Genomic DNA, 20,913 nt, shown 5'->3' on the forward strand with positions numbered 1-20,913 from the left:
TCTTCACTGGGTCACGTGAGCGACGCAGCGTATCACGTGACCCTCGCAGCCAGGGAGCAGCAATATGATTGGATGAGCGGGCCGCTCCTATGGCAACACGTGGGCGTTGCCTATGTGACCAGGACGCCGGAGTGGTGAGGCTCAACCCACCCCAGCGCCATCGCGGCCACAGTCTCCAAGCTGTCGTGTGCCGCCTCCCTCTTCCGGGGAGCCCGGCACCATGGCCTCTGAAGGGGAGCGCCCGGCCAAGGCCACCGCCGCAGGCAAGATGTCTCTGGGAGGTGGGCGGTGTTGCGCGGCGCTGGGAGGTGGGCGGTGTTGCGCGGCGCTGGGAGGTGGGCGGTGCTGCGCTGGGAGTTGGATGGCGCTGCGCGGATCGTGACAGCCGGTAACTGATGCCGGGACTAGTCCTATGAGGGAGCCCGAGCTCTGGAGATACAGAGACAAGTACCCACAGAGAAAGCAGATGATGTTATGGGAGCCTGAAAAACCCAACGGAGAGCATATCCTTTCAAGGTAAGAACATTGTGAATAACGGCTAGGAAAGCTATCAAGGTTAGGGGAGCCTGAGGATCCAGAGTGTGCAAATACCCTATGAAAGGTGGATAGAAGAAGAGCTATAAACACTTTGCATTAAAGCTGAGAAAGCAACAGAAAGTACAGAACTCTGATCGGACAGGGTGGACAGCCGCCCTATGTGATACAACTTAGGTGAAAGAAAATAACTTGTACGAGGATAACCAGACTTTGGGGGAAACCCAACACCTAGGAGGAAGTGTTTTTTGTTTTGTTTACAAAAAGTCCTGGCGGAATGGAAATGTTGATCACAAGAGACAGTTTTCTTTATTAACAGGAGAGAGTGAGACCCATATCTCTCGCTGCATTTCTACAACCCATTACTAGACAGGATGGCAACCCTTAATACCAAACTCTCCACCCTCACTCCCTGCCCCTCCTGATTCCATTGCCCCGACTACCGCAATGCCATCCTTCGACTCTATCAACCCCTTCTCAAGAGACGCGTTCCTAGATCTACTGTCTGATAGCAGACCTTGTGTTTGTTAGTTTGTTTATTTATAGGGTGCCCGAAAACCCTTGGGTAGCTGGGCGCACAGAATAACAAGAATGCTTAGAACTTGGTTACAGGTTGCATATTACAGGTTGTTGGTAACATAAATTGTATACAGTAATTACATTATGTACATTCTTTACATGTAAGGGTGGAAAGGTAACAAATTATATACAGTAAATACATTATGTACATTTTACATGTAAGAGTGGAGGGGTATGTGTGTCATCAGGTCACAATGCTCAGGGTCACCGGTTTCAGAGGTAATTGCGTCGAAGCCAGGTGCGGGTATGGTGCCTGAAGCTGTTGTAGGGCTGGTCCCTTCTTAGTTCAACTGGTAGGGCGTTCCAGTACTGGGCTGCTTGCACAGGGAAGCTATTACCTCCTGTTTTTTTTAGTCGGAATCTAGGGGTTTGGAGGCAGAAAGAGTTGGCTGTTCTGGTTGGTCGTTCAGTGGTTTTCTTATTATTCAGTCCCTAAGGTATGGGGGGGCTGCATTGTTCAGACATTTGAATGTTAGTGTGACAATTTTGAAGGTGATCCTATCGCTAATTTTTAGCCAGTTGTATTTTCTCCGCACATTCGAGATGTGCTCTCTAGCTGGGAGGTTTAGGGCCATTCTGAGCGCGTTGTTTTGTAGTGTTTGAAGTTTATTGATGATGTATTTATTTGTGCCTGCATAAAGTTAATTGCAGTAATCCAGTTTTGAGAGGATTAGTGCATTGGCTAGGATAATGCAGCTAGCTGGTGAGAGGAAGGGTCTGCATGCTTTAATAAGTTTACCGGTATAGGCTGTGGATGAGGCCAGGGAGTTCACTTGTTTCCTTAGGGACAAAGTGGAGTCCAAATAGAAACCGAGGGTTTTCACCTCTTTGGCGAAGGGGATTATATTGCCATTGATATTGAAGGAGCTGTAGTTTCAAATCAAGTTTTTTTAGGTTGTTGGGTGAGCCTAGAATGAGGATCTCTGTTTTTTCATCATTCAGGCAGATGCCATGGGTTGCCATCCATGCCTGAATGAGGGTGTACATTTTGTTTACTAAAGCTGTATCCGTATTGAAATTGCCCGAAAGGGGGATGAGGATCTGAGTTTCGTCTGCATAATTTGTGTAGGTGACACCCAGTCTGTCCAATTTGTCAAATAGAGGTTTAGTAAAGATATTATACATCGTTGGCGAGACACAAGAGCCCTGTGGGACTCCACATGTTGTCTGGATAGGGTCGGCAGAGTCTAAGGTGGAGAAGACTCGCATGCTTCTGTTGTCGAGAAAGGATTGGATCCAGGCTATGGCTTCACTTGAGAAGTGTGTGGCTGACGCTAGGTGTATGCAGAGTACTGCGTGGTCCACTAGGTCAAAAGCCGCCAACAGATCAAGGAGGAGTAGCATAGCTGTGTTTCCTTTATCGTTGAGCTCGTCAATTTGGGCTTTGAGATCTATAAGGGCGGCCTCAGTGCCGTGTTGCGGTCTGAAGCCCGATTGACGAGTGCCGAGGAGTTGGTTGGTCTCTAGGTATTTTTGGATTTGGAGATAGGCCACTCTGTCAAATTATCTTCAGGAGGAAAGGGACAGCAGTGCTGGGTCTATAGTTGGTGGGGATGGAGGGGTCTAAGGTTTGTTTTTTAAGCAGGGGGAGAACCCAGGACTCTTTTAAGCTACTTGGGACGGTGCTAGATGAGAAGGAGGCATTGATGAGTTTAGTGACGAAGGGGGCAAGGTCTCTAGCGGCATCCTTGATTATCTGGGCTGGGTAGTAATCGCCTTTGCAATTGGATGGTTTTAGTGAGGCAATGATTTTTTCAGTTTCATGTGTGGAAACTTTAGAGAATTTGAAGGGTTTTAGGCTAGGTTTGAGCGTGGGGGTGGGCGTGCTGGGAATTTCACTAAGAGGAAGCGAGGCTTTTTTTATAGCAATTTTTGTTTGTAGTGTTTTTACTTTATTAGCAAGGGCATTTTGGATATTTGTACACCATTGCTTGTCTTTGGGTACGTTATCAGGTGGTGATATGGGGGATTCGAGTTCTCGCAAGATTGCGAATAGTTCCTTTGTATTGGAGCATGCTTTGGAAATTCGGTCGTTATAGACTTCTTTTTTAGCTTGGATGATTGCTTTCTTATAATGTGTAGCGCACAATTTCAGTTTAAGTTTATTTTCAGCTGTAGGGGAGTGTTGCCATACAGTTTCAAGCTTCCTTTGTCCCAGTCTCAGTTCTTTTAGATGGGGGGTGAACCAAGTATTAAGGTGGGATTGTTGTTTACTTGTACAGTTTTTCAGTGGGGCGATGGTGTCCATGGCTATCGCCATGGTGTCGTTGTATATTTTAACCATGGTGTCTGGGTCGGAATCAAATGGCAAGGCATTGATGGTTGGGAGGAGCAGGGGTAGGATATTGTCTGGTGTGATGTTTTTTCTGGATCTAGTGGGAACAGATGGTGCCATTGTTTTTTCAATTCTGGACATCTTGTTAAGTAGAAATTGATGAGGTGGTCAGTCCAAGGCTGGGGTGTAATTTTAGTGATAGTAGTAGGGCAGTTGGAGGTGGCTACCCAGTCTAGTATTATCCCTTTGTTGTGGGTGGGGGTGAGGACTTTTTGGGTGAGGCCATGCCCTTCAAGCATGGTAGCGATTGTTTGCGCTTGTTTGTCATTTGGGTCGTTAAAACCTAGGTTAAGGTCACCAAGGATCATTGTCTGGGATGACTTTTTTGTGTTGCCTGCTAAGAGGCTGGATAATTCCTCTTCGAAAGGGCCTAAGGGCCCTGGTGGCCTGTAAATGAGATAAATAGTTAGGGTTTGGCATGGGGACAGTGGTAATTTAGCGGCCAGGAGTTCACAGGATTTTAATGTGGGCAGTGTTGTTAACCTTACATTCAGGTTGGATTTGGCAATGATGGCTAAGCCACCACCTCTGGCGTTAGGGCGGTCAAGTCTTAGTAGTTGGTACTCTTTGGGTATTGCTAGGGAGAGGGCTGGACCTGCTGGGTCATGTAGCCAGGTTTCTGTCACTGCTAGGAGGTCAAGGTTATCTAAGGTAAGGAGGTCAGCTATTTCAGTGGCGTGGGCCACGACTGATCTAGCATTGATCAGTGCTCCTGTTATGGAGATTGTTTCCTCCTTGAGCCCTGTCCCGCCTCTCTTCTGAAAGAAAGTCTACGCCACTTGTGCAGGTGAACATGCAAGGTTCATACTAAATGACTTCCTCAACTCTGGCATCTTTCCTGAAGTCTTTAAAATGGAGAATGTCAAACCGCTTCTAAAAAAGGCATCTCTCGACCCCCTTGACCCTAAGAATTACAGGCCGATCTTCAACACCAGATTCCTGGCAATTCATTGACCGCGCTACGTACTCTCAGCTCAACCACTTCATTGAATCCAACAAACTACACGACCCCGCTCAATCAGAATTCAGGCTGCGCCCTGGAACAGAAAGCACCCTGATCTCGATATGGGACAATCTCAAGGTCTCGGCCGACTCGGAGGGTTGTGCAGCGCTGGTTCTCCTTGATCTGTCAGCAGCCTTTGACACCATTAACCATTCTATCCTCCTTGGCTGTCTCCACTCCCTAGGAATCCAAGGATCAGCACTCAAATGGATTGCCTCCTTCCTCAACAACAGGAAACAAATCGCTTTCCTCTCCCCTTTTGTCTCAACCGCTCGCACCATGAAAACTGGAGTACCCCAAGGTGCCTGCCTCTCTGCTCTCCTTTTCAACCTCTATCTGACCACTCTACCAGGAAACATCCGTGCGGACACCCTCACCTGCTAAAACTACGCTGAAAATACCCAAATTATCCTAAGAATTCCCAAAACAAGCTCCAACCCACGTCCCGACCTTGAAGCTTGCCTCAGAGATATTGATCGATGGATGACAAGAAACCACCTCCTTCTGAGCCCAGATAAAACCGAGATCATGGTGTGCAGCAATACTGCCCTTCTCCCGCAACAACTCCCATGGCCCCCCTCCCGTGTCCCCTTCCCTCCAAAACAGTCAAATACCTTGGCTGCACTATGTACTTGGGTTTAACACTCTCCCATCAATAATGTATCAAAATCCTGTCACTACTACCTCAAACTCCTAAGACACATTTTCCCTTACATCAGCTATCCCAACAGACTCCACGCTGTTATGTCCATTGTTATGTCGAGACTGGACTATGCCAACTCCTTATACCTGGGTGCACCGCCGTACCACCTTAAACTCCAAAGAGCCTAAAATGCTGCCGCCAGACTACTTTTTGCTCTGGGACACAGGGATCACATCTCCCCCGCTCTCTGCACCCTTCACACTGGCTCCCTTTTACGTACTTATCCACCGAGCAGTGCACAAGACTGGCCCAGCATACCTCCAAGCGAACATTACTCCCTACCACCCATCACACCACCCTAAGAACAAGCACTGCCCTCTTACTAGTGATTCCAGCCTCCAATTCAGCCAGGATTGGAGGGTCCGCCTTTTTAACCTTTGCTCCAACTCTGTGGAACTCCCGCCACACATTCGACACAACCAAGACGACATGGCCTTCCTCAAAGCTCTAAAAACCTGTCTCTTTCCGTGAACCTTGATTTAGTACCATCTAGGGCCACTGAAACCCACCAACATCATGGACCATGCCTTCAATGACATCACATTGAAAGTAATTACATCCTGCGGACAAATGTTTGGGGAGATACCAAGCAAAGAGACCACAGAAAGCGACCAACAATCTACCAAGACAGAATTAGGAAATGGATACCACAGATGGCAACCTTAGCGTCCTTCAGGCTCTAGGATATGCAACTGCTGGCTCTCTACTTCCCGAGTCTACTACACAGGCCTAGGAGGCTCTCGTGCCATCAAGTTGATAATACCCCTTTGCTCCATTCTTTGCCCCAACTACATACCTTAGATACGATCCCATCTAGGTGCTAAAACACTCAGACTCTACAATGCCTCTGTCCAGCCTGTTCTTTAGCGTCACTGCCTCATTGTTACTACATTTGTGCGAGATACCTCCTGTCCTATAACCAAATAAACTGCCTAGACCTACCCTGCAACCCACCATAAACCACAACCAGTGACCTGAAAAACAGGCTCCTGAGATACATAGTGCTGAGCCTAAGAATAATGACCCTCTGACAGAGATGACGTATCTTATGCCACTCCTAGGTGTAAATCTACCTCAGAGTGCCGCTACCGTGAAACACTAGGATGTCCACTACCAGCTCATACAGATCCAGAATGTAATCCTGGAACAGTGGGCTTGTAAGAATAAACCATCTACTACAGACACTCACCTCTCCTACCACTATGCTTACTCTCTACTTTACACCAACACACAATAGAGCGCCGCTATATCCCTTGATCAATTTTGGCCTAGCTGCTCAGATACGAACAATACTCCATGAACACCTCAACATCCTGCTAGAACGCAGCTATACCGCATGAAAAGATCGCCCTGGCTGCACACATAAACGTCCTACACAGGCCTAATGCCGCCAGAATGCATTCTCGGAGACCAACCACCTGACTGCACACATTCAACTGATCTCTCACTACCACCACACCTAGTGTTAGGATGCAACTACCATCAAGCAAATCACACTAGCTGCAACATATTGAGTGCATCCAAGCACCCAATACTACCCTAGTCGCTCGACTGACCTGGGCTACAGTCCCCAAGGGTGTTCAACCCACAAGTGCTTTGATACCAATGATATATAGGGTGCTATATAAATGTCAAATAACATTAACAAAGACTGGGAAGAATATCCTGTTGTGGAAAAAGGAACGTTGAAACCAAGGAAAAAAACAAGTATGAATTGGGCCAGGCAGCGGCCCTGCTGAAATTATTGTACTGCTGTAGTTTTGCTAGGTAGGGAACTTCCCTCACCGTATAGAGCTAGTTAGGCATTTTTCTTTTAATTGAAATAAAACCCATTGCACATGTCAATAACTTGCCTGACTCCTTGTCCACTTAGGTTACTGGGCCGTCTGCAGGGAACAAAGTACAATCTGATGGTTACAGTAGCAAGTACACTGTGGGCTGACTTAGCTTTTTGTCCTTCCGTGCACCATGGAGTTGGGTTAGAGTAACATCTGTTCTCCTGCATTGAATCTTTCATATATTCATTCACATGTTATTGAATATTCCCCATTTTCAGGCTGCGAGTCCTTGAAAATAAAGCAGTTTCCATTGTAAATAACAATAAATTGCACATACTGTAGTGCTCTCTCAATCCTTTTTCTGACATTTCCCCTCTAATCAATAGACACTCGGTCCCTTAGCACCACCACTGAAGGCCATTTTCAGAGTTGGGAGTTTTCTTCTGAGTTCTTGTTTCTTTTGATGTTTTCTGAAGTATCTATTTACCTACTATTTTGAAATGTAATCCCATTGTGAATACCGAGCTAAGTTATTTAATGTTTTAAGGCTTTGGTAATGGTTGGCATTTGTGGAAGGCTCTGCAGGAGGGGGTGAAAATAAAATCTACCTCCCTTTAGGGTTCAACCCTCTGTGGTGTCTCCTACAACCACCAAGACCGAGACAAAGAAAGAGCCTCTTTGGGAACTCCAAATGCATCTAAAAATATCTATGTAGAGGACTCACTTGAGAGGTCGTTTTAATGCTTGTCCCCTGACCATGATATGGGCTCCTGTTTAATTTGCTAGTCTTTCTCCAACACCTTGAGAGATTGCCATAGGAGACAAGTTACCAGATTGGATGAGGTCACCATCCCTTCAGTTTAACCTGAAACTGCCCTAGCAGACCTTTGGAAAAAAAGCCATTTCTTCAAAGAGGGCGTGATCACAAGAGGAGCGCTTGTCAGATAGAAGTGTGAGGAGTGGAGTGCCTTCCCGGGTTCAAAAAGGAGCTTGTAAACCCTACCTATCTGACAAATCCACCATGTCAGGGCAAAAAGCTCACAGGTCAGCAGAATCATCGACAAAGCATCAATGGGTGGCACTCAGTGAACAAGTAAGGCTGTATCACATACACCCATGGCACCTCGTTGACCTTATCCAGGAGAAAACCCTCAAAGGCACTGTTGACTTACAGCCCTGTCGACGATGATGACTGCCTTGATGACTACCATATTGATGACCACCTTCTCGACAACTACAGGCGATGTGAGGTCAAACCCATAGACTGTGTCGTTGGCGGCGGCTGCCTCATCAATGATCGCTCCACGAGGTAAATGGGTTGTGCCAGCTACCACTACATCAAAGGCATAGCTGTCAGCATTGTCTTCTACCTCTATGAGCACTCCGAAGGACAATTTCAACTATTTTCCTATAAAGCTAAAGTTACATTGGGACCATATGTTCACCCTGCCCTCACAGAGCCAGCCATGATGCCCCCTGAGAGCCTTCTGGAGCATTAAATTAACTCAGACTTTGAAGGACTACCGGGTGTGTTTTATGAGGAAGAGTTTGAATCCGAGGAGAGAAAGCGATCTCCCGAACCTTAAAATCCTCTATTTAGGCCACTTTGGTCATTCCAGCCAGTAGAAGTGCTGACATCACCGCCATCCTCCCCCCAAAACCAGGGTGCATTAACTGTTAGTAGACTTGTTCAACATTTTGAAAAACCTAATAACTGCGCTTCATATAAGGGGCCAAATTTCCCTGTGAGACTTTAAATCCAACAGGAGGCTCCACCAAAAATCCCAGAAAAGCCACAGCGGCCAGAAATGCCACCGCAGCACAGACCATGGGTCCCAGTCCTTCATTGCAGCAGGAGGTGAAAACCCCTTCTAAACCCAGCTGACAGATTCACCAGCGACACAAATATTGTTCCTACCGATAGGGAGCCAGAAGCATATCCACCTGAAGACTCTGCTCCTGATGATATTAAGTCTTTCTACAATACAATGGCAAAGGCATCCAAGCTAAGGAAGGAAGGATAGATTCCTGTATTCGGGAAGACCGTTTTGTACATCCCAATCCTGGATATAATCTGGGAGGACTGATTGGTGGACATAAGAACCCCCTATTTATTTTTTTTATTAGTTTATAGCTTGTTTACAAACTTTTACAACATTCATTTAGATACATTCATTTATACAAAAATAATAAGAAACCCCTATACAGCTCCGGCCAGGTTGGATGACTTGAACAAAAAATACAGGGTGCTACATAGCGCCCCGACGTGCTTAAGGGTGCAACCATTCCCGTATATTAGTCTCTGCATCTGCGAGAAGGAGATTGTCCGACACCTCTTTCCCATATGCAGCCCCCTCACAGAAAGGGCTAGCAGCTTTTTGTGGTCGTCCAGCGTGTCATAACGACAGTAGTGTCAAGACCGCAAATTTGAGGTCATATTGGCAAGATATAACCAGGAAGTGTGGTTCCAACTGGGAACACATTGGAATTCTTACTAGGGGACAAAAAGCATGAAGCCTTATTGCTCCTCGGAGAATAAAAATCTGCATCTAACCACGTGATTTTAATTCATGGTGGATTTCGCCGGCACAGGATTCAGACAGATTGGTAATGGAACAGTGCTTTGCCGCCAGGGCTGCTTAAAAGCCACTAATTTCATGCCACATGACCAAACAGGCTTTTGATGGTGAAGACCTTTTTGGAAAATAAGTGGATGATGCGCTCCTAACGATAGACAAAAACTGACATGGCATGATCCATATAATCACGCTAAAGCATCAGAAGCACCATCAGTCCATTTGCCCCAGTTGATGTTTCTTTAGGACAAGAAGAGATACCTGTTGGTTCTCCTGCTCCGTGCCCCCTACTCCATAAGAGAGCAGTAAAAGTCAAGGTTCCAATCCTACCGCAGGGGCAACAGGTGATCAGGTGCTTCACACTCTAGGGGCCAGTCCAGCAAGCAGGCATGACTCCTTCCACCAGCAACCCCACAACTTTAGCCCAGTTGTGGGCAGGGTGGTGTCTCACAGCATATCTAAACCAGTGGAAACAAATAAACATTGATTAATGGTGCTTTCCATAACAACCTGTGGAAGCACTCTAGAGTTTATTCAGATGGCATCTGCTATCCCCCCTTCCCCCAGATTAGAAAACCTTCTGGATGGGCTACAAAAGGAAGTGGAGGTGCTCCTGCTCAAGCAAGCTATAGAGTGAGTGCCTCAAATCCAGTGGCATCATGGGGTCTACACACTATTTCCTATACCAGAAAGGTCTGGGGATTGGTGGGGGGGGGGGTCATCCTAGAGATTCCTCAAACAATTCCTACGGCCCCAATCATTCCAGATGATCACCCTACAAAAGATCCTAAGCCATATTCAATTGGGGGATTTCTTCTCATCCATGGAAATGGATGCTACCTATTTCTACATCCTAATTCACGTAAAATACCAAAGATACTTGCACTTCATAGTAGTAGGGGGAAAATGATCAGTTTAGATTGCTCTTATTCGGTCTGAAGTCAGTCAAGAGTATTCACCAAATGCCCGGCACCTGTAGCGGCCCATCACAGGAAGAAAGGACTACCCGGCTATCCTTACATGGATGGTTGGCTGCTGTATGTGCCATCTCTAGAATATGGGAACCAGGACACCCATCTTGCAGAGAAGCGTCTTTCATTATTGGGCTTCTCCATCAATTGCAGCAAGTCACCCAGACTTGCTTCAAGGAGCAGCTTTTATGAGGGCTTTCTTGGACACTGAGGTTTCAGGCAAAACATTCAGAGGATCTTCTTCAAAACATGTGGTCCAAAGTTCAGAATTTAAAATCATAGGATGTAACCACAGTTTGGGCTTCCAAGTGTCTCCTTGTGATGCCGCCATCATGCATTCCGCAAACCATAATTGCAGGATTTTCATGTGCCAACTGCAAGAGATTCTGGATGTGAGGTGGTATCAAGTCTCTGAAAATTGGGAAGACAAGATGCACATAACCGATGCCGGCAACATGATGGCAGGTAGAGAGCAACTTACCAAAGAGAGCTACGTTCCAGAACCTTCCACTATAATTACTGTAATGGACACATCTATGGAGCTCTGGGGGAGCCCGTGTGGAATACGTCCACGTAAAGGGGCTTTGGTCTTCTGCCGAGAAGAAACTGCACATATGCGTACTGGAACTCCGGACCATCTTATAGGCTCTGAAGTCATTCTTACTACAAATGAAGCCAAAAGTGGTGAGAATTAAATGCCACACTGATATTGTACATTAGAAAGCAAGGGGAATGCAGTCTCAAATGTTTTCCTTTGGCGAACAGAAGCTGTGGAAATGGCTACTGCAACCAGGAATGTTTCTTTTCCCCACTCACCTCCCAGGGGTCAGTAGCTCTGTATGTGACTATATAGGTCTCTAAGCAGGAAGCTGTCCTGCAAATAGTCGGAGCTGAATCAACACCAACTGGAACACATATTTTATTTTGGAGACGCACAGAGAAAGCTTGTTTGCCACTCGGGAAAACTCTCAGGTCCAAGTGGTTCTCCAGTAATTTCTGCAACCAGGCAGCCTCTGGGGGTGGGGTTGCTCTCTTGGTTTTCAGACAACAAGTTCCATTGTGTTCCCACCACTTCGCTGATCCCCATAGTCCTGGAAATAAGAATGCAGCCATGCAACCTCTTCTTAATTGCACCACATGGGCGAGACAGTACTCGTTCTCAGTTCCGTTGTCCCTCTCCCACACACAGCCTATCACTCTTCCACTGACCTTAGACATGCTGTCCCTGCAGAGAGGCAAGGTTATCCACCAGAGAGGCAAGGTTATCCACCACAAACCATTATCGGTAAGCCTCAAAGCTTAGTTCCTGAATCCATAGAGTTTGGACAATGAGGCATGACTCAGGAATGCAGTTAAACCCTGGCGATGACTAGAGCCCCTTTCACCGTCAAGTATAGCAATAAAAAAATAGATCTTCACCATTTCATCTAAGACATAGATTCAATTACTTTTCAAGCTTTACAAAAACGTCTGTTCTTGCTGCACCTCGCAGAGGGAGGTTTAGCCCACTCATTTATCTAGCACCACCAATCAGCCATTTCTCAATCTACTTAGACTAGGTGCAACGTCCTTGTGCTCGGCAAGACTACCAAAATAATTTGTTAAAGGTCGCTTCAGGTAATTTCATATGGTGCACAAGATTGCTTCCTTGTGGAAGAGGAATACTGTGTTTACAACTTTAATGCGCCAGCCATTTGAACCCAGGCATGTGGCGGGCATTAAGAAGGTTACTGCAAAATGGCATTCTTGGTTGCTATCACTTCACCCAGGAAAGTATGTGAATTTCAAGCTCTCTGCGCAGGAGGCTTACCTGATGTTCCACAAGGACAAAGTCCTTCTTTGAACTAATTTCAAATCCATGCCTAATGTCCCAACTTCATTCCACTTATATGAACAGCTGGTATTTCCAGATGTCTGGGGAAGGAAGGATAGGTCAGGGGCAACGCATTTGTCTTCGAAGTAAGGCAATGCAGCGCAACATGGGTTTGAATCGCGTCCCCGCGCTTAGAAACCACTCGTTGGTATTAAGCGCGTTATAAAAGAACAGTTCTAATTATAATACACCATCATCGTCGGCAGAAATGTCCTTACATTCTTTGCATGTTAGAACAGAACTCGAGCACTGTTTGCTCCGGACCAAGTCATTCCACCACTCCAACCAACTGTTTGTAGAAATGCTGATCCCCGGCAAGGCAAACCAAGCATGCACTCCATAAGGGCTATGTCATGCAGGTGGCATTCCTGGTGGGGTTGCCTCCTCAGGACATCTGTAGGACAGCCACATGGTGAGTCCAGCATACCTTTACAAGATTTTACTGCAGCGAAAGATACTCGGGAGAGCAGTCAAGGGTCAGACATTCAGTCCTTTGTAGCCTGTTTGCTTGAAGTGAGGCACTTTCTTTCCCTCCTCTTGGGCTAGATGTATGTTTACTTACTCCTTTGAAATCTATTAAATAGCATGTGAATCTCTGAAAGATTCAATACTGGAGGAGGAAAAAGTTACTTGACTGTTTAAGGGTGCAGAAGGAAGAGACTGACACACAGGTGACATAGTGATTGGTACAGACTTTTATTAGCCAAGAAATAAAGAGAAAACCTATCTTTCCCAATCTCTAAGAGGGGCTTCCCTGCCTCAAGTAAAACACTAAGGGCTCTGTCAGAATGTCCGGCTTAAACTAAAAGGTCCACCACCCTGTGTCAAAACCCCTACTTCGGTCCCTTAAAGTTAAAACTAAATGAAAGGTAAAGTAGACTACCTTGATCCGAAATAATTGCTCCCTTCTTTTGGACGGGTGATAACAGTTCACTCCCAGGATTTGACTTCTTAGGGGAGTGAGTCCCTTCCTCAGGTCAGGATTTTCCTCAAACACAATACAAAGTTCCAGCACTTCTCCTCAGCAGGCACATGTTCTATCTTTTAACACTCTGTATCAGAAAGTCTTTGCAGCTTTGGTTACCAGGACTTCCTTCTCCTTGTATCTTGATTGTTCAACACACCCAGGGGGAATAACTCCTGTACCCTGGCTTTTCTATCACTTTAGTTTCACAATTCAACACCTTCAGTCTTGAGAGTCCAAGGCAAAGGATTCCCTGTTCTTGGACATGGGCAGACTTGGTTCACTCTCCTGCCAAGTACTTCCATGAGGAAGATGGCTTGTGGTTCTCTTTTTGTATGCCGTTCTCAGACACGTATTTCTATACTGTGGTGATTTGGCAGACCTGGTTCACTCTCCTGCAACTGCAATGACTTGTATTTCTCTTCTCTTGTAGGTGCGGGTGCCCGACCCGTATGTCTCTTCCTGTATGCTTGGCTTTTTTTTTACCACAGGGATTCCCTTTTTGCCCCTGCTCTGTGAGTCTCGACTTTCTATCTCTTCCATGGCACTGTTGTGCCCCCTCCAACAGTCACGGCAACCCTAGTACCTTCAGGATCTCCGCCAGCGTATTCCAGTCGGCCTAGGGCGCTATTCGTTCTTCTCTTTAATACTTTGTGGTTTTCCTTGCCTTCTGAAATGCTGCGGCCGCTCTGCAGTCTATGGCGCCTCATGCTTTGTGCGACTGCGGGTCCAACTTCGCAGCAGGTCTTAAGGTTGGCTCTGCCAGGTTCTAAGTCGGTCCTTCCATGTTGGATTGTTTAGGGATGTCTGTGCCTTCTCGCCAGCATCCTGGTCCGCAGCCTCTTCTGTTGTCCGTGCCACACTGATTCCCCGCTCGTGGCTATTCTAGGGATGGCTTGATAGCGTGGTAAGTCCTTTTTTTTCGTTTTGATCATAAGTGGGCACAGAAGACTAGACTGGTAATTAAAGTACTCCCTATTGCTCTTACTTGTCCTGCACGTCCTCCTCGTCACAGTACTTGTTAAGTAGGTCTGCCTTAGGTCTTCCTTGTCTCTGTGGTTATTGTGTTTTTGGACTTCGACATATATGCAAGTATGGGATATTGAGTTGGATTTTATGGGATAGAAAGGTGTATAGGGTGCGGGTGGATGGTTGGCGTTCTCCCTAGCTGTCTGTCCTTAAAGCCAGAAGGGGAGCCTCTCCCCATGGGATCCTCCCACTGTGTACCAGCCTGAGGCGGAACCATCTGGTAGCAGCCTCACCTCCTTGGCCTCATGGGAAGGGTTTTCCCCTGGGGAGAAATGACGACATCTAGGGATTCGTCGCAACTGTAACTTCGGTTCTCCAGCATTGGTATCTTTTTTAGATTCACATGCAACCCCAATTCCTTCCAACCCCAAATGAAGATAGGCGTTAAAATATGCATTAAAATAATCTGAAAATGGCCTCTCAGTGGCGCTAAGGGAGAAGAGTGCCTACTGGCTGAAGACCAAATGGCCCAAAATGTGTCTGATTGTACACTACAATGAATGCCATTTTTTGTTATTTACAATGGCAACTGCTTTATTTAGTGAGGATTCCCAGCCTGATGATTAAGGTTATTTAACAGCATGTGAATCTATTGATACCAATGCTGGAGAAGTGCAAGTAATTTTTGGTTGATCGACACTGAACAAATGATTAAATCTCTTCATATATATATATACTATGAAAATGTATAGGACGCAAATTGTATTTCAAAGAAGCCTCATGGGTCTCAATTAGTTGTTGCTATCAATTCATTTAGTAAGTGCAACTTTATCTGCAGGTGAGATGGGTGCATGCCAGATTTGTGCCTATCAATTTAATCTAACGGGTTTCCCCTGTCCTATTTCTAGAGCCATTTCGATACAGGCACTATCCAGAGAGTTTGAAAGCAACACTTTCCATCCAACCCTTAGACGCTGATGCAGTATCCCGAGGCCAAGGCCGCAGACTGTCTGGTGTGAGAGCTACCCTTTAATACAGGCGTTTAAATAATGTGGCAGTGGGGAATTTTGCTTTGCAACAGGTGTTCTTTAGAAAGGATGAACTGCTGGACCATTTGGGAAATATGCTGTAATCTGGTCAGGTGAAATTGTGGATGGTAATCATTTGGCATGTTGTGGGGCCAAAAATCAACTGTATTGGCTCTTTTACAAATTATTGATGGTGGAGGAGATTCTGCCAATGCGTCCAGGTTGCTTTGTGATTCTAGCTTTGCTTACAAACCGCACATACGACTGACCTAAAGTGGCTTCTTAAAATGAGTTTAGTATCAAAACTGCTTCAATTTTATATGGTTTTCCCCAAACATGACTCTAAACTTGTTCTGTTTTTTTGTTTTTTAGAACCTTCAAAACATATCTTGAAACATCTTGGTGATAAAGGTGAGTGAGTATTCCCCATCATCGTCCTTTGGCTGCTGATAATCCCATTCATGTTATGCAGAGAATGGATCCCACTAGCCCTGCCAAAATCCCAATTCCATTCTTACATTTTCATTTTAGTGAGATGTGCTTTTACTATTATTGCAAACCTTTCTATAAAAGGGGTCTATCCTTTAGAGATCAGCTGCTTGCTAGTGTCATTAAATGTGCACTGCCCTTTAGCCCTAGCTCTTAAAGCAAGGACCGCATGGTGCACAATTTCTGTCCTGGTTGTCATTTGAAGTGCAGGCTTCCCACTCGTGCATGATGAGCTTTTCTAGGTAAGCCTTTCTATTTGGTAAAATGTTCATGCTATATTCTGTTTCATTTTATTTGATTATGTGTAATGTACCAAATTGCAGTACAACAGCTTTGAAATGTGGGGGGCGGCTGGGGTCCAGAGAGGGTGTGGGGTGAATAGCATGAACAATTACCAGGTAAGGTAAGGGTGCATTCATATCAAACCACAATTCTTGCAGGCATGTTCTAGGTAGAAAAATCATATACTAGAAACAGCATGATATTAAGATAACATGTTTATACATTCAAGAAAGAAGAATTCGTGAAAAATATAGAAGGCATAAATAAGTACTTTCATATGTATAATTCATAGAACCAGAAACAAAGACATAAAAAAATTAGGATATAAACATTAATATAAAATAATTATATGCATAACATGTAAAGTGACTTATTGATATTTAAAAGGTATCATAGCTAATAAGAATACATGTACATAAAATGAAAACCATAACAGTATCGGTTTCTCAACTCATTCACTCATGAAGTAGTTCCTTATTAAAAAGCCAGTATTTGATTAAATAGTATGTTAGTTTAATTTCCTCCCACAGAGAATCTCCGTCCCACAGTGATGTCCTGATAGCCATAGGCTAACAGAGGATTCCTTCATAGTCACAAGAGCCTCACATGATGAGAGTGGATATTTGTGTTTCTATTTGTAACTCTCGATAGACCCTAGATTCTCAATTTCAATGTGTCCTGGCTCCTATCACTACCATAATCTCCTCTGTATTAATGTCAGCCTAATACACACTTCCTATGTGACGACTAGAATACATTATTAGGTATCTTGGAGTGTGATAAAGCAATGGAGTACATGGCACATAGTCTCCACTATAACTCATAGCAGAGAGATTGATCGTTTTTTCCCAGCCCAGTGACACTATCAAGCATAGATCCTCAGTTTGAATTTCCTAGCCAGGTTTCTGCTAGGTTCGATCTTTAATCATTCGCAACTTTTCATACCCTCCCTCATAAGCTTCTCCCTGGCCCCATATATTGGTACCCAGTGATATCATCGTTGAAAAAAACATAGAGGGGCACTCGATATTTTCTTTAACCCACTAACCCACTTTACCCAAATAATCTAGGACTGGAGTTTGTTTATATAATTTCACCAGCCCTAAAATATGTTGGAAAGGGTGTTTAGTGAGTTAAAGAAATATGGAGTACCCCTTGATGTTTTTTTCCCAGCGATGAAATCACATATAACTCATATATTAGTCTACTACTAATATTGTCATATTCACAAGTCACTATATTCAATAATGTACTGGCTTCAGAGTTTATCATCTTCCTGTATAAATTCATTGTTGTAATTGTAATGACAGAATCGGGCAAATTCCCAATTTGTAGATGACATCCCAGTATATTTTATTAGCATGTTGGTAAGCCGTTCCAAGCAAAAGCTTTCTAATTTGGACAAGTCATTTGCGTATCTGTGTCCCCATATTTCAGCTCCATACAACAGTGTCTGGGCAAGCTTGACATTGTAAATAGTGACTAAGGAAGAGGGGACGTATCCACTATATTGTTGTGCAAGGTCCTAATGATTCCTAAATGTTGTGTTGCTGTGTGAGTGTTCTTTTCCATTTGCTGTTACCAATTTAATTTATGATCTGAAAGAATATGTAGATATTTGTAATGTTACACATTCCACTTTCATATCCTTTAATTTCCATACATAGTTCCCTCTTGGCTTCTCCTATTAGAACAGAAGGTCACAATCTTGGTTATATTGATGTTCATCCTGAGATCATTTTACTGAGAATAGATATTAAATAAATACAGCTGATACTGAAGTCTGTGAGATCCATCAGGACCAAGTCATCTGTGTATCCCAACCACTGTAGTCCAATCTTGCCTAACTTCGGTGGGTATCCTTTATCTGAAGATATTGATGCAGTGCGATATGTTAAACATAGGTTGATTAGATTATGTGCAGATCTGCATCCCTGATGTAGTCCTCTGTGAGTAGCTACTATCTGTTAAATTGCCTACCATGCCTGTTCTTATTTTAACTGTGGTGTTATGATGGATGGACATCATCATATTCGAGAGACCTGATGGTATATCTAAGTCAGTTTGTTTCTGCCAGAGACTCTCCCGATTGATGGTGTCAAAGGCAGAGCTAATAATCAAGGTAGTCAACATATACTGTCTGCCCATAGATCATCCATGCCTAGTTTACTATCGTCGTTCGTGCTAGGATATTGTTTAAGGTGGAAGATCCTTTTCTGAAGCCAGTTTGACTAATCAGTGGGATTTGCTTAAATGTAATTCAGTTGTTGAACTCTTCTAAAAGTACTCTAGAAAACACTTTAGCCATAGCATCGCTAGGAGCCAATAATTATTCCGAGCATTCCTAGATACACACATATGTATGTGGACTCTGATTGTTCCCAGGCCCATACAAGTTTAGGTCCACGTGACTGTCAGAGCATTGGTGGGTGAAAGGTTAATGCACTCATCCATAGGCAAGTGTAAGTAAGGCCTGGTATCAATAGTAGAGACAGACACTATGGATATGTTTCAAAACCCTTTATTTATACTTTCGATTGGGATGGTAGAATTCCTAACTGGCCCTAACTATAAAATGGGAGTAATCTTGACCATTAAACAATAACAAATATGCCCAAGTCAGTCTGATCAAAATAAAAAAAAGGCCTATACTAAGAAAACCTAACCGTGCCCTCCTTCTTAGAATACCAAATGTGTTAAGGGACTACAAAATGAAAATAGCGCCTTAAGAGGAAATGTCAGAATGGCTTCAGCACCAACTCCCTTCCCCAGGTTCAACCCCAGAGGGTCTAGAGAGTCTCTCAAAAAACAAAGGATGGGCAGATGGCATAGTTCTGCCAGTCTTGCACACTTTGGCGTACTGGTACTACCAATATCTCTTGGTATTTATAGTTCTTATTCTTTTTTTTTAGTAAATTCATATCCAACTCCAATTACCTCTTGGTATTTGTAGTTCTTATTCTCTTTCACATGCCTTCTTGGCCTTTCTCCAAAGTTCTTATATTTAACTTTTGCCGTCTTGGGCTATTTCACAGTTCACAAATGTCACTTTTCCCTTTTTCAACCTTATTACCTTATTGCGGTTTCCTTTGACCTTCGCCTGCAACATCTTTCAAATTCCAAAACCCTGTCACAGAGACTTTTTACAAATGTGACTTTCTCTCGTGGGGCTACTCTGCTACTATGTAACCTTGTCCTTTAACAATCGTTCTCTTCATTCGTGTTTTATTGGCACATGTGCAACCTTCAACTTACAAATGAGTCACTTTCCCTTTAACATCAACCAGAATTTAGTTTCCCTCGATAACTCACCTGCTATGTTAATTGGATTTATTTCATCTTTTTTCTGCAGCTCGAGGCAATTACCCACGCCTCTCCTGCTCCTCCCCAACTCTGCCTTCACCTGGGAAGGAGGCAGGCTGCTTTCTCTCAAGGTTTCTTTCCTCTGCTCGCTCGGATTTGCTTTTTGAACGCTCATGGCTTCCCAAAAGCATGGAACTCTTGCATGGCCTTCTCTTGAGGCTCTCCACTGTCGATCAGCCTGTTGGCCTTCCACCTGCCACAGCCTGGTTCGCAATAGCCTCGGAAGAGCTGTTCCTTCTCATACCCATGCTCGCGCAAAGTGTGCTTGTGTGCGCTCCCTTCTATCTTCACGGAGTGCTAATAAGTGGCAGGTGTACATTGTTAGAGGTAACTGCCTGACTTTGCCTGGCCTCATTACAGGGACATGGCCAATGCAAGTCAGGTGAGGTAATCCTTCTAACCTTTCATCTTATTTGGTGCAGTACATTTGTCAGCGAGAAGAAGTTATGGGAGTTGTAGTTTCCCATAAAATAAACAGGGATGGGGGTTAGATGGGTTGTGGAAAAAGGTATCTCACCATTGGGTGCTTCTCCCCCACTCCCTGAGGACCCCCTACCCAGGTGACCCTCCCTCGCTCGTCCACCCCCAGGGTTGGGATCCAAAAGCAATGGCCTTCCCCTGGCCACCTAAGTACGGGATCCCCAGGGACTGGGTTGTGAAACATCCTCTGGTTTTTCACAGAAGCGAGAAGCAAAGGTTTGAGAGTTCTAGCCATATCACCAAAGTGCCCCTTTTTTGTTTTTGTTCTTTCAGCCATTTAGCAAAGGCCCCAGTAAGTGCTGATGCAAGTTTGTGGCCAGGACAGTTAATTGGCCAGTCTTTAATTAAAAAAATAACGCCTGTTTGTTTGGGTAATGTCATTTTTACTGAGCCCTGCAATTTTCTTGGCTATAAACAAATGTGTAGCTAAATGCTGCCTTTTTTTTACCTCCCCCATAACGTTTTATCATGACTACTGTGGAGCCATCACAGAATCCCAGACTAGTGTCTCCTCCCATATGGCCAGGGAAAGGCAGGCGCTACCCGAGTCTAACCCTGCGGGTGGTATCAGGGGAGGATCACATGGGAGAAGACAGTCAAGGAAATGTGGCGACTGCATCAGGTGAGACCCAATATTTAGCCTCTTCTGAGAATGAGGTTTTTCTAATGCCTGAATATTGAATGGCATGTTGGCACTGTAGGGCCTCTCCTCCCAGATCTACATAATGTAACAAGTATAAGAATCCTCTTTGTGAACATGGAAATGATGTATATACGAATCAGGGAGTTAATGATATTCCTTTTAGTAGTAATGATTCTCTATGGTGTTCAGGTTATGAACCCAAGAGAAACCCCATGTTTCCTTTAAAATATTTCCCTACATATACATCATGTAAATCGCCTACACAAAATGCATTGAGTGTTTCTTAAAATAACTAAAACGCTCAATACTGAGATGAGGAAGAGGGGTCTAGAGTTGCACAACT

At 44.6% G+C, this 20,913-nt stretch overlaps 1 protein-coding gene across 1 annotated transcript in view; it reads left to right on the forward strand.

Annotated features, from left to right (window-relative positions):
• The window catches only part of PLEKHG3 (pleckstrin homology and RhoGEF domain containing G3), a 352,319-nt gene that overhangs the window by 184,342 nt on the left and 147,064 nt on the right, over window positions 1-20,913 (forward strand). Inside the window, exons 13-14 of the mRNA XM_069638314.1 lie at window positions 15,194-15,298; window positions 15,686-15,724. Of these exons, the coding sequence (XP_069494415.1) occupies window positions 15,194-15,298; window positions 15,686-15,724 (144 nt within the window). The remainder of the gene's footprint in view (window positions 1-15,193; window positions 15,299-15,685; window positions 15,725-20,913) is intronic.

Source organism: Ambystoma mexicanum, chromosome 14, assembly GCF_040938575.1.
Source record: "Ambystoma mexicanum isolate Mex_15411 chromosome 14, UKY_AmexF1_1, whole genome shotgun sequence".
NCBI lineage: Eukaryota > Metazoa > Chordata > Amphibia > Caudata > Ambystomatidae > Ambystoma > Ambystoma mexicanum.